The sequence below is a fragment of the Anneissia japonica genome, unplaced genomic scaffold, assembly GCF_011630105.1.
Source record: "Anneissia japonica isolate Jap-2015-1 unplaced genomic scaffold, ASM1163010v1 scaffold334_len275345_cov169, whole genome shotgun sequence".
NCBI lineage: Eukaryota > Metazoa > Echinodermata > Crinoidea > Comatulida > Comatulidae > Anneissia > Anneissia japonica.
The window spans coordinates 28,838-43,641 of record NW_022716574.1 but is presented as its reverse complement, the minus strand read 5'-3'; the positions used below and the strand labels follow the sequence as shown (position 1 = coordinate 43,641).

At 33.8% G+C, this 14,804-nt stretch overlaps 1 protein-coding gene across 2 annotated transcripts; it reads right to left on the bottom strand.

Annotated features, from left to right (window-relative positions):
* Nucleotides 1-3,229: 3,229 nt before the first annotated feature.
* Nucleotides 3,230-13,579, bottom strand: LOC117109780 (ankyrin repeat domain-containing protein 40-like). Of its 2 annotated transcripts, none has more exons than XM_033252200.1 (5): nucleotides 13,409-13,579; nucleotides 11,047-11,322; nucleotides 10,392-10,540; nucleotides 7,770-7,943; nucleotides 3,230-7,068 (listed from the first exon to the last, which is right to left on the bottom strand). In XM_033252200.1, the coding sequence occupies exons 2-5, from the start codon at nucleotides 11,220-11,222 to the stop codon at nucleotides 6,776-6,778; spliced, it is 792 nt and encodes a 263-aa protein (XP_033108091.1). In that variant the 5' UTR covers nucleotides 11,223-11,322; nucleotides 13,409-13,579; the 3' UTR covers nucleotides 3,230-6,775. The 2 variants fall into 2 exon arrangements, with proteins under 2 accessions (XP_033108091.1, XP_033108092.1); XM_033252201.1 differs by having other exon boundaries at nucleotides 11,047-11,168.
* Nucleotides 13,580-14,804: the final 1,225 nt, after the last annotated feature.

Sequence of the window (14,804 nt, the reverse complement as noted above, 5' to 3'; positions counted from 1 at the left end):
AAACCTTACGGGCAGTAATTGTATAACAATTTTTTTCTTAAGAAATTAAAAGGGTGGGGTGGGGGAGGTGTCAGATGATGGCACCGACTGCACCCCTTTAACCCAGGTCCAGGAAGGCATTGCGAAAAAAATAATTTCTTTTCTCAAAATTGATTTTTTATTTAACGCAACAGGCCCCCTAGAAATATAGAATCATAAATAAGAAATATAATGCTTTCAATAAGCCGTTCCTCTAAGCGCAAGGCCTTAAAAACCCAGCCGCCACTGGGCACCAGTCTACGCGCTTACTCACTGCAGCAAACAGGGCTTACCAACTAGCGGTAGCGGTAGGCCGGGCCTAGAGGTCTACTACAATTATATAGGTCTTGCATTACATCTATACATTAAATTTAATAAACAGTGAGAATTATAGCTTTCAAAATCAAAGAACTTACGTTATATCTTGCGATACATATTGTAAAATGTCTCTCAGCACTTTAGTAATCCTATTCGTTTCTCCTACACATGTGGTTTTGTTTATTGTTTTTTGTTTTGAGTCATAGTTATAGCGCCCCCAAATAAAAATAACATTTTCATATTCCACCCATTATTCGTCCTAGTACTCAGCCGCTAAAGAATTTCATGGAAAATCAATATTACTTGGATCGCGTCCTTTCTATATTTAAGTCATACAATTTCTTTCTTCTAAAAATACCTATTTATTATTTCAATTTAATGGTTGGCATATTTATAAAAGTTTAATAACAGACGATATACTGAGCGTCTACTATAGTTTCATACTGCGCTATATTAGAACAAATTAAAATTATCAATTAATCAAAATATATTTGCAATTTTACTAGAATCTTCCTTCATTTGACACTGCCGTAATGTATTAGGTATTTCTTTAGTAACAATATACTATTTTAAACACTTTTTTATTAACGATTCTGTCACATCAACAAATTAAAAAATACATTGCACTCAGTTGACTCCTATGATTTTGATTGCTGGATAAAATAATGTGGTCAATAGCAAAATTAGCCTCCGCGCTGTCATAATATTAGGTTACTTTAGTACAAGTTCTAAGCACATAAATCGTTCAGATTTTGATAATTCATCATATTTGGTACACACATTCTACAACAGATAGGCCTAGGATTAGGGGTGGACCGCCATTTTAAATTTCAAGATGGCCGACGTGCCACTTAAATCATAGTAATGCATGGGGTCATTGGAAAGGTAATTACACACTAATCATTTATTTTCATAACTCTAAACAAGAGGGACGGACGGACGGTGGGGGAGGGGATATCTCGTTGTTTCTTTGATCGGAACCTCTAATTTGATAGGCTAACATTTTAATAAGAAAGGATACCTTGGCAGAGTGGCGCTACGGGGTGCTAGGGGACTACAGCCCCGTTGGGAACCTATATCCCCTCCCCCAATCCACAGTTCGGGGAGAAAAACCACAATTCGTCGGGGAGAAAAACCACACAATTTGTCAGGGAGAAAAAATGTATTATCTACATAAGAGAGTCTAAAATCTATTAAATAAGACTTTGAAACCCCTGATTGCCATACTTTTGAGTGATCCAAGTAGGCGTGGTCGGGTGTCACTAAAACCACTAGAAGGTGGTCCAAGGGGTGAAGCACCCCGAAAATATGAACATTTAGGAGTCGAGTTTCAAAGGCTTTAATCGAATATAGAGTCTATTTACTAGTAAAAATACATATAATTTTTTTTTTCCTCGACGAACTGTGTTTTTTTCTCCCCAACGGGGATGGAAGAAGACCCCCAAAACCCTACCCCTACCCCTCCGTAGCGCCGCCACTGGTCGGGGGAATCATCCCGCTGTCGGGGGAAATCATAGGGTCCGCAAATGCTTGGTTTACTAGGTAAATTATACTTCAAATTAGTTTTTATTTTATCATTCATTCCAAATTCAGTTGGGCTAAAATTAAACTTCTTCAACTAACTTTCAAATTCAAAATTTCAGCCTACTAATTAGCTTCTATTTTGTTGAGTGGCGTAGGTGGTATCACCATGGTATCACCCAGACCAAACGAGCGCACACCTACACTGGAAATTTGTTGAGGAAATGCTTATCGTTAAACCGCGCCTCTCTCACCTAATAAAAGTTCGCGAAAAAGTTCGAATCAACACATACCTCAACCCCACCCTGCGAGCACAGAAATAAAATTTAGTCCTGGTTCCATTGGAGTTAATGTAGTGGAAAGTAGTTTTGTATAACAACTTTAGTTGAAACCAGTTTTTCCGAGTTAAAATACAATGTAAATTTAACTATAATATTAATTATTGACTTTTAATATTCATCTTTGAATAAATAAAAATAAATTCGTACGGATTTAGCTTTGTATTTACCGGGGTCAAGTCTTAATACATTTTTTATTTATATATTTTTTTTGTTATAAAGTGTAAAGCAATTTTAACTATAATAGTTAAAATTGCCAAATTTAACACGTCCCTCATGCTCACTCGTACAGTACCGAAGTGTAATGGTTAGGGCCTATGTAGGATTTCAAGCTGATTTCAAGCTGCAGTTATCGGGTTCGACACTCTAGAGAACAAACAGAGCACGCCATACGGCATGGCAAGTGGACAAGGCACGGTTATAGAGCTAGACCCTATAGAGTGTTAGGTTATAGGTTAGATGTTAAAGTAGTTAAAGCCCCATTCCCGGCAAAATTTCAATTTTTAAGAAAAATCTAATTTTTGTATAATGTTATAAAGATTTATAAATATAATACGGAATTGCTAGTTTAACTGAATTTAGACATTCCTAAGAATGTACTGTTAGTCTACGTCAGTTGCAATACATTTTCCGATCAGCGACTGACACTAATATCCCACTGCTGGAAGAACGACTAGAACATCTACATGAAGTTGGAAAAATCCTGGTTGAGGTAATACTGAATTGTGTCAATCTCAATTTTGAGTTTGTAACTTTATTGATCATTTTTCAATTTAAAACAGATGGAATATTGTTATTTATGGTCACCAGAACTTGTACCCGCTTGCCCTAGAGGTTCAGGGAAGGGGTGGGGGAGATTCAGTAGGGCACGAACCCCCGTTTTGCTACTAAATTTTAAAAATTTCAATGCAAATCAATGTTATGTGCTTTTCATTTACCTATTTGAAAAATTCTGGATCCGCCCCTGACTGGTGACGCCTTGAATATTGATGTGACACAGTGAAGCACCAATGAAGATTCCGTTGAGAAAACTCTTTTGTTGACAAGATTTTATTTCATTAAGTTACACGTTAAAAAAAACATACCAACCCTCCTGTATAACTGTCGAACTGTAGAATGACTGTGGAATTGGTTGTCAGTAGGCCTATTGTAATTTCCAGGATGTAAATGTGGAAATCGCAACATCATTTTTACATTAGAGAAATATTTCTCTATGATGCAGAGCCATGGAGTTGGGACCGGTACTAAGTACATGGGTTTGCGGAGAGTGATGTTGTACACGACATTTGTGTCCAAATCCCTCGGATGGACACATGTAATGCACATGAACTTAGAATACACAGTAGCACAAAATTTAGCACTTTAGAAGTATAATACTGGATATTAAGGAATTCGTTTACAAACACTGTCTCTGATGATTAGTGAGGGGGATCCTTTAACACTAATTAAGTTATATCCGGTAAAATAAACAATTTTATTCAATTAATAATGCAGACCTTGATAGCATTATACAATAATAAACTATGTAAAAATGGTTTTTACAAAATGAAAATTGCTAACTTGTATGTAGTGATAGTTTGACTGAATAAAACAAAGAGAAAATCTAACTACTGTACTCAGTTTTAGGCTGTTACACACTGTGAGCTCGGATATCGATTTTTGACACAAAAATGGCTTCTAAATGTTCAATGTTGCAACTTCATGGCTCTGCTATAATGGTACATGGGCATTTTCAACTGTTACTCAATATGATCATGACGGTGGGATTTGTTCCAAAGGTACCGTAAATCCTTGAATAAGATGTGGCACTTATTAAATTGTTGGCGGCTTCAGTGTGCAGTACTTATTCGGGAGTGGCCCTTGAAAAATATCAGCGTGGCGCTTTTTCTATGCTCATTCCCATGTTGCTAACTAACGTATTCCATCGTTGGCCCTACATCATCTTAAATAAACGTTTATAAAGATATTCTTGTGTCTTCACTGTGTTATTTATTCATTTGAACTTTGTTTCTCAAAGCGTTTCATTACACAGATAACAATTATATACTCTCTATTAAGCGCTGTGGTGCTTATTCAAAGTAGAATAATCTCAAATAAGCGCTGCGGTGCTTACTCAAGAGCGGCGCTTACTGAAAAAAACAAATGCTTGGTGCGGTGTTCAGTCGAGAGTGGCGCTTATTCAAAGATTTACTGTATGCACGGTAGAACCTGAATATAAACTGCAAAACAACTAAATTATACCCTTACATTTATATCAATGGACCTTTTCACAAAGCCCAGCCCCTTGAATATCGTTGCCTAAGGGTCCACAAAACGACAGTGTACGCAAAAACATGCGCCTGTGGGACAACACGTGACCGTGTTCTGATTGGTCAGTTGTTAAGTTTCGTTGACACTCTGAAAATTATTACTAAATACTTTAACACAGAAATAATTTGCTGGAAGACAACTGATATACATTGGTATCTCTAGTTCATGAATTATCATGCAATGATGACCACAACAATGTAAATTCGGAGCCATAAAGCATATTATTTTCAGGAGAATTTGCAGTGTTTGCATATACTGTAAATTATACTGACTTTTAGCAAGGGTTAAATTTGTGCGAAGCTGACAGAAATTTTGGTGGATATCGGGAAGTCGTTAAAATATTTAGTATACATCCTGTGTAAAAAATGTCTCTTGTGTAATTTGGAGACACTAGGAATGCAGACAAAACAAATATAGTCTCCTTATTATTGGACAGCCATTGGTCATCTGTCAACACAATGTTGACGTGCCTGTCAAATGAACTAAAGTGAAACTTAACACATTCCAATTTACACAGAAATTTCACTTCCACTGCATAGAGTATACTCAAACACAGGTCCTGTCCATAATACATTATCCTAGATATCCTAATATTTAATATCCGGAGAAACTAAGACGAAGATGGAAACACCTGACCATAAATAAAGAATTTAACTAACTAATAGCAAATAGATTCGTTGTAATAGTATGGTTGACTCTCCTTAATAAAAAGTCCTTTATTATTATTATTATTATTATTATTATTATTATTTACAAATGTCAACTTCTATTATATTTACTCTGCTATTATTCATATAATAGCCATCGTCCATACAGGAGATGGTACCTTTTGATTATTAATTTCTACAAATTGTTGGACAAAAATTAAACTTTCAAAACTAATATTGCAAATTATAAAACATAAACTTCACATTTCTCCGTGTTTCAGTTATCGGTGGACCCCATGGTTTATAAAATAACACGCTAATAAAATCTGCAGCTTATAAACTATCAATTTTTACATTTCCAATAGAAAATGCCTTCATCTGGCAATATGGTTTCCATCAAGGCAACTACAAAATAAGTATGCCCATCATTAACATATTCTATGAATATTCATAACTTTTATCTAAAGTGTTCATACACAGAGCCTATTAATTCATATACATTGAACTCATCTGCATCAGTATACTGTATATATAGAAGAGAGAATACATTTGCATATTACCTAAGCATATTTTCCTACAAAACTTTATGAAACATTAAAACATGATACAGTAATAGAAATCTGATATTCAAGAAAATAATTCATTGTCCAAGATTTTGTTTCTAGGGCTGCAAAGATTTATCAGTTGCAGAGCACTTTGGAATACAAACAATGGTGTTCCGTGCAATTTGAAGCTGTGCACACTTTGAAAGCAGAAAAAAAAAAAAAAATATAACTCTTATATAACTATATAGAAAATGTTTCAACTATAAGAAATGCAAATCGAGGAACACTTAAAAACAAACAGTAGCTAATAAACATGTTTAGAATATCAATACAATACAAAAAATGATGGTGAAATAATAGACGGTGAATTTGTGCAAGAATTTTGCAGTTTTAAAACTGTTTTCTGTGACTTTTTTTTTTTCAAAACTGCACACAGCTTCTGGAAAAGTGCTCTACAGAGATAAAGTGTGTTAAAGCTATTTGTTATCCTGATGAAAAAATGTACACACGGTACACTACTGTATTAATTACCTTAGCACACCACAATGTCAACAGTGAGGCTAGGTTGTAAACCTTTGATTATATAGCTACGATCTTAAACATAAAACATACAGATATAACATTTTTTAATGATGATAATAATATTATAATTATAATTTGAAAGCATGAAACAATTATTTGTAGAAAAAAAATTTTAAACAGTGTCTTAAGAACTTATTAGATGTAAAACAAGCATTGTGGAAATCCAGATATTAAAATTGTCACTTAAATTATGAAAAAAACATTGAAATCAAATTTCAATATGTTTTTTACATATATTTAATTGTTTTCTTATTATATTGGTGGTTTTAAAATTATAAATTTAACTGAAATCATTTATATAATATTGTCACTTTCAAACAGCAACCAGTACAGTTTTACTGCAATTTTGATGTATTTTGAAAACAAATAATAAATAAATTAGTCCATGAAAATGAAAAACTAATACAGTGTTATATTGTGCATTAAGTCTATTTAAAAGAACATTATATAAATAACAAAATTTTCACACTGAATAATTATTGTCAATGTACAAATATTAATAATAAATACTTTGATTTTGAAAAGGAACTGAATGGTTATCAGCAGAAGTCTTTCGCAAGACGAACTCAAGTTCCTGGAAGTCGTGGAATCGTCGGACATCCTTGTCTTTGCGGACAATTGTGTTTGGTAGTTTGCGGACCTTCACCAGAAGGTCTGGACTCGCATTCAGTTCCCTGCAGCATACTTCTATAAGGGTTTGGAAAGTTAGATTCCCCCGATCGAGTTCGACTTCAATGAAGTCCGTGTCGGCAGCATTGGCAACGCGAACCTTCAGTACAAGTTCCAGTCCTACAAATAAGTTCATAATAAAAGATTCAATTAATATTTATAATATTAATTACTTTCCAGGCCTGTATACTGAGTTGTGAATTGGGGTGGGTTTTCTTTTTCCAGGAAAACAGACCAAACTTGGCTGGGGTCCAGGAGGGCTGCATAGAGGGTCAAAGGGCAGAGCCCCTTTTGGCATAATCAACACTATTTCAATGACATTTAAGAGGCTGTGAGTAGGTGTTTTATTGCAAATATTCTCAGTATTTATACCTCTAATTTGACTTGGATTGGCAAAGCTTTAAATTTGAATGAACATTAGAAACTTCCAGTCTGTACACTTTACATAGAAATTAAATAATAAAAACGTGTGTGAAAATTTCTATTACCATTACGGTATCCCATTGATACACAACATCAAAGCATTACGCATGAACCGTAACAGTACTCTTAATTAAAATCCTAAAGTTTATGTAAAATTGAATATATCTCTAATCAACACTTAGCAAAAATATGTCTGGTGCAACAATTATTCAAGAATGGCACCTATTTCAAACAGGCGCTTATCAGAATACTATAGAATGATAGTGATGAGATTGAAAATTATAGTTATAATAACATAGAAATTTACATAGCGCCTTTTGCTGAGGGATAACAAGGCGCTTATTATGCAAATGAGAATGAAGGTGTTGATCTTGCAAGCATGTTGACAACCACCTTACCATCATCCTTAAAACATGCAGCTTTTGTCTCTCGGTTTCCCAGCGATGATGATTGTCTCATGACCTCTGACCCCTGCCCATCACCATTTTGCGATGCATATGTTTGAATCGGGTACTTCATATAGTTGGGTGTAATAGGTAGAGATCTATTTGCTACTACCGATTCTGGGGTCACTAGTAACAGAAATGTTTAAAAGAAAAACTGATTAATGTTACATTTAAGCACATAGGGGCAATGTGCAATATGCGCTATATAAATATAACATTATTATTATTTAGACTACAAATCATAGAATTAAAAGGAAGGAAAAAAATAACAAATGAGTTAAATCTCATCAAGCCAATACATACTACATACTATAGTTACCTACTTAATTAATTTATAAATTATAATGACTATCCTACAGTGAAACAGTAATGAGTATAAATGGTAATATTAATTTAATTATCTTACAATATGTTACCTACAGTATATACCTATGTTCAGTCCGAGTATGTGAAGGAATGTAATAACAAAACCACAAACACAGCAATAATAAAAAGAAAAACAATAGTAATAATAAAACAAAAAAAGAAAAACAAGAATAATTGGAATAATAAGAAGAAAAACAATTAGCAATAATAAAAACAAAAATAACAGCAATAATAATTTAACAATAGCAATAAATAGAAATAAAAATAATAATATAAACAAAAACCATATTAAAAACAAAAAAATAGTAATAATAAAAACAAAAACCAAGTTAAAAAACAAAAACAATAATAAAACAAAAACAATAGTAATAATAAAATAAAAACAAAAAATAGAAACAAAAACAACAATAATAATAATAATAATAATAATAATAATGGTGATAATAATAATAATAATAATAATAATAACAGCAACAATATTAATAAAATTTGCAATAATATGCACTTGTACACAGCTTTTAGTGGTGTACTACATTCACTGATATTCATAATCAATAGTGGATTATACATGAAATGCTGAAGGGTGATCGGAATTCTAATGAGTTGACACGGTACGTCTACAAAAACAATATTATGCAACCGACTGGATTTGGAATAGTAATAATAGCAGTCATTGTAAAGAGGCGAGACTTGTTTTTTTAAGATTGACAGAGGGTGGATAAATACAATATTTTGTTTTCTTATTTAGCAAATAGTTTTGCCAAAAACATCCAGACGGAGAGGAAACAAAATTTTATTGGTTAATATATACAGTGTAGTAATGGGGCAGTTAAATGCTTTAAATTTATATAATTAGGAAGAAATATTATACACATCCTATTGTTGGAGACTTCAAGGCAGTGGCAGTGGTAATAAAAATAAAGAAAAATTTTTCTTTATTTCTTTTCTTTTTTCTGAAATTTCCATTTTTTCATGGCTGCGGGTGTGCTATTTGGCCAAAAATGAAATTTCAATTTTATTCTAAATCATAATTATTGGCGAACGCTGGGTTCGCTAAACAAGGTATTAAAAATTGACACTCATTAGTAATAAATTAATTATGTTAATACAATTTTACATAAATTTAACTGAACATTATAAAACTGCTGTTTGATTTTATGTTCTTAATTGTTAAAGCTGTTATGATTTAACTACATGAAAGGAAAAGACGCCCCAATTAAACTGTCCAATCAGCATCACCAAAAGCTCTTGGCAACAGCGTGTAGCGATTGCATGAAAACCAAGAAAGCCATAATAATGAATACCTTGCCTTTCCCTTACAACTCAGTAATGCTTGCAATATTAGGTTTTGATTGACAGTTTTGAACATTTAGCCTCTTGTATTTTTTTTTAATTTAGCAATTTTTGTTGAGCAACTTGTATGTATTTACCCACATTTCTATAATTTTCTACTAATATGAGTGTATTTTAAGGAACAATATCTCATATCTGTATTTTATACTGTGACAATAAAGTTTTATCGTATCATATACACTAAATTCTAAATTGATGAGAATACTAATAATGTTATAACAACAATAAAACCTTATAACTATAGAAACACTGCAGTAATAATATCAAATATCAGCAGAGTAAGGCCTAAAAAAAATCAATTGTTTGTTTGCCCTTTAATGCTGGAAACTGTATAGAAGGGGCGGGTGCAAAAAAGATTTTTTTTTTTTTTAATTTCTTTTTTCTCCTGTCACCATAATTACCATATTCATTCAGGGATGCTCCTGTCACCAACATTACCATATTCATTCAGGGATGTAGTTATAGAGGGCAGGGCCACCCGGCCTTGAAGTTTTCCACCCAGTCTAAAGCTAATTTCATGGGCTTTCACCCACCCTTATTAACCCACTTTTCCATCCTTAAAATCCACTTGTATTATCTAGAGTTTACCAAAGTTATCACGCACCCACTCTAGATTGGCAATACCTTATATCAGACACCAAATTTAGACAACGTTCATGTGCAAAATGGAGAAATATCAATTTTTAAAATTTGTGAATAAAAAATCGAAAAAAATAATCCTTTTTTAAAAATGCCCCCACTATATTTTCGTGAGCTAGGGAAGGCAAACGAACTAATTAAAAATTTTTTTTAATGATAATAAAAACATTTAAAAATAAATTTGGTAAATAATTCTTGAAATGAATCAAATTTTACCTCCCAACAAACGATGTATTTCTGCTTTGGTTGTTAGCTGATCTGGTGTTTCACCACTGTTAGTTTCTGCTGTTCGATCTGCATTGTTGTCCAGCAGTATACTTACTGCATTGATCTGACCTCTCTTGCAAGCCCAATGGAGCGCCGTCCTAGCACAGAAAACCAAAATAATTTTAAAGGCATGGGTTGTGGCTCAGATTTTAAACATAGAGGTCAATGTTCTGTTCAAAACCCTATTTACATTTGGATCCAGGGGAAATTTGGGGGGGGGGGGAAGGAAGGAAAAAGGAAGAAAGAAAAGGAAATTATTGATCGCTCTAGACTCTAGAAAACAAATATACTTTCTTGGGGACATGCCCTCGCAGTTCCCTGGGTTGTAGCTCAATCTCTTTCTCACCCCTTTTGGACATATCTGGATCCTCCAGGTATTTCTCTACCAAGAGTATACATGGGTACCTACAGTATGTATGCAAGGAAGGTAAATATATTCATTTTGCTGGAAAAAAAAGCTTGGGTCTGCCATCTGGTGTACCTCCCAATTCACCAACAGAAGGACTCCAATGAAAGTAAAGCCTTCGTAATTACATGGTCTGAGATCAATTTAATATACAGTAATTAATAAATATAAAAAACCCATTTATAAAATTCAACTTACCAACCATTCACTTGATTCTTACTGTTGACATCAACATTTAAATTCAAAAGTTTTTGTATTTCTTCATTGTCACCACAAGATGCAGCTTCTCGAAGCCTCTCTTCTAAGCCTTGTCTCTCCATCTTGCCATGCAAAGGAACACAATTAAACATCTTTTTCATGGTAATTCCAAGCATAAAAAAGAATTACAACTACATCTTCCAAAACACAGGGATAATGTGCGAGTTTCATGCATGAGCATCAACTTTTTACATTGCATGCCTTCTTTGTGTTATCCTAAGCATCATAAAAAATTGTATAAGAGATAAAATATATAGGCTGATTTAATATACCATAAAATTCATAAAAATGAAGTGAATTCGTCATAAAAAATGTGAATACAGGCCATATATAAATTTAACAAACTATACCAATCGATGACTGTAATTGTTAGCAGTTCCACCACTACAATAAAAATTTAAAAAAAAAACATAGCCTAGAGGATGCTCTATTTCATAATTTTTATAAAGGGCAAAAATCCTCCCCAGACCCACTTTCACAGCCTGACAAATGGATCTGTGAGGTTAAGATACTAGCATTTAAAAATACTGTATTAAAATAATTACATTAAAATACTAGTTGGATTACATTTAGGAAGACAATAGAAAGGTGTATACCATATTCAAGTTGTAGTTGGCACTAAGAATGGGGTTGCAATGCTGGAAGGACAAGCACTTCTAAAATCACATGTGGTTAATATTTATTTCAATTACATAACAGTAGAACCCCCTCCTTTGGGACACCCCTGTAGGAGACACTATTGAGTGAAACGAGGGGCAATATATCTTTTAGCACTACAGCCAACCCCTATTAAAGGGGACAACCCTATTAAGGGGATGGGGACACTTTTTGAGTGTGGAAAATGGTCAAATCAATACAATTTCACCCTTATTAAGAAGACACTATTTTTTTTTAATGTATCAAAACAACTATCAGTAGTAACAAAATCATTCAAATTTATATCTTGACACCTTTTAATAATAATAATAATAATTCTGGACTATAGCGCCTCACGTTGACACAACCTCGAGGCGCTTAACAACAACAGAGAAGAAAAACCAAAACAAATGAAAATGTACCAAAAAAAAAAAAATTATTTTGAGCAATAAACTTAACATCAAACTAGAATTTGTTCCATCCTTAGAATAGGCACTGGATGCCTAGTGCATGTGTTATACTTCATATGAATAAAATAGGCTCCCAGTGGGAGTGTGTGTCTACTGCCAAAATTTAATAGAAACGGTGCTTTTTATCCAAGCTTTCCAATTTATGCAGACTGACTGATGATTAATATTGTTAATAAGCTAGCATCAACTCCAAAACCACCAAGTTAGGGTAGAAAAAACAACGGGAACAACTACAGCAAAAGAGTCTCGACCCGAGTTCAATTGTAGACCCGTTTAACCACTTCTACTCGATTTAATTTTAACTTGGAACCAACTTTCGGAACTGTGCGCCCGATAGATAATGACGAATTGGCTAGCAATGCATCGTACCACACACGACCGAGTTTACGGGTAGTAGTAAAATCGCGTCATATCACACATCACGAATGTGACATAATGTCAACTTTACGCTTCCGGATTGACCAGGATAGCAAAGTGTCTACTGCCTGGAGACACAAAAATCTTGTCAATTTTGACCATTAAACAAAAGATTTCTTGTTTTGTGTATTTTTATATAGGATTCTAATCTATCTGGACAGCCTGCACTCTAATTTTGGTAACATCTATTAATAGTATTCTATCTTGTGCATCCAATAGAAAGCTCAATATTTAAAAAAAAAAGAAGAGTATTTGGTCATTAACAATTGCACTTGAATAAAGAAACAACATCGGCAACATACACAAATGTTGTCCCCTTAATATGGGTTCTACTGTATTCAATTGTAAAATTATAACAAGTCAAGATCTATTCATCATGCCCATGGGGGTGGTACCGACGAGAGCGTTTAGTGGGCGTGGTCGGGCGTCGCTCAAAATCTACCCCCTCATCCCCGGACCCCACCCCGTAAACCCTCCCTTACCCCACCCGCTGATGCAACACTGTCATACCCCATATTTACTATATATGCAAGAAGTCTTTATAACAGCATTATAGTAGGCCTACTACTACTAGGTCTACCTACTGTCTACCTGGCGTAGGCCACAGTGGCCCTTCCTTGACCGGGAGAGCCTTGGCCTAGGCTACTGTCTAGAGGGTCTGGTCTATGCCTAGCCTAGACCGATAAAACCAAACGTGCAGTCAGTATCTAGGCCTAGGCCCTAGGCCTAAAAAACAAGAATAAACACCGTGCAATTGACCCGCATAAAATAAATCATACCGAAATTAGGCCGGTGGCAGCAAGTACTTCAGATAACGTTTAAAAAACTTCTCTTTTCCTCTTCAGTGCCTATATTCAAAAAATATTAAAACTGGAAACAAATCTTTTTCTTTTATTGTATAAACATAAACATGCTTTCAACACAGAGGCGACGTGTGAAAATGCATATTCATTTATGATAGATGGCGCTCTTTAACATACAACTGCCGCGGTTTACTGAGAACAAAATTCGGTCCCCGAGAAAAATAAGAATTTATCAAAAATCTTTGATAACAGGGATGTATTATTACAAAGTGCGACAGAGTCTATTACAAAGTGCGACAGCTCATTTTATTACAAAGTGTGACAGCTCAGTTATTACAAAGTGCGACAGACTTTATTACAAAGTGCGACACTTTATTACAATGTGCGACCAGGGAGTTGTTATCTAAATAACAACTCCCTGGTTTTATAACTTTAATATTTAAAATTGCTGCCTAAAATTAGCTTCTATTTTGTTTAGTGGGTGGTACCACCAAGACCAAAAACAAGCGCGCCCCCTCTGAAAATTACTAAGCAAATGCTTATCGTCAAGAAGCGCCACTCGCCTAATTAAATAACGTTCGCAGAAAAATTTGGTTCGAATCAACACCTAACTCAACCCCACCCTGGAAGCAGAGTCTCCTCCCAAAATACAATTTAGTTGTCTTCTATAAGAGTTAATAATATAATGAAAAGTAGTTTTGTATAATAATTTAATGGACACCAGTTTGTCCGTGTTAAAATACAGTATGTAACTTTAGTATTGATTACAGTATTCATGTTTAAATATTTATCTTAGAGAAATATAAATGTTTATGGACTTAGGATTTTATTTACCGGGGTGAAGTCCAAAGAATTACATTTGGATGTTTTTTTTTAAATTTTATTAATTTAGAATATATAGTTTAACATTGCCAAATTAACTCGTCCTTCAAGTTCAGTCGTACAGATAGTGTAGTGGTTAGTGCTGTAGAACTTCATGTTACGGTATTCGAGTTCAATTCTCTAGAGAACGAGCTTGTTCCTTTTTTTTTTAAATAATTCTTAAAAAATTAAGCATAAGTATGCTTAAAAACTTACTAATCAACATGTACCAAAGAGAGTTCAATGTTCAGAGGCATGCGTTTCAAATTTTTGTACATCTTATGACAAGATATTATTTGGTGCTCATAGTTTTATATCCTTGTTATCTTTTATTTATTACTGTATATAATTTTTAACACTTGTAACACTGCCAGTGGAACGTAATTTTCTAGGTTTTCCAGACAATAAAATTATCTTGAATCTTGGATAGGCTGAAGCTAACTAGCTATTTAAATTCATTTGAGGATTGAAAAATGTTAATATACTGAATAGTATATTACAGTATATTAAT

What these genes read in the sequence shown, in the direction of transcription:
- LOC117109780 (XM_033252200.1), bottom strand. Translation starts at nt 11,222, where the DNA reads ATGCTTGGAATTACCATGAAAAAGATGTTTAATTGTGTTCCTTTGCAT. An exon ending in AAGAATCAAGTGAATGGTTG is followed by an intron (nt 10,541 to 11,046) that starts GTAAGTTGAATT and finishes TTTCTGTGCTAG; the next exon opens with GACGGCGCTCCATTGGGCTT. An exon ending in AATACATCGTTTGTTGGGAG is followed by an intron (nt 7,944 to 10,391) that starts GTAAAATTTGAT and finishes TTCTGTTACTAG; the next exon opens with TGACCCCAGAATCGGTAGTA.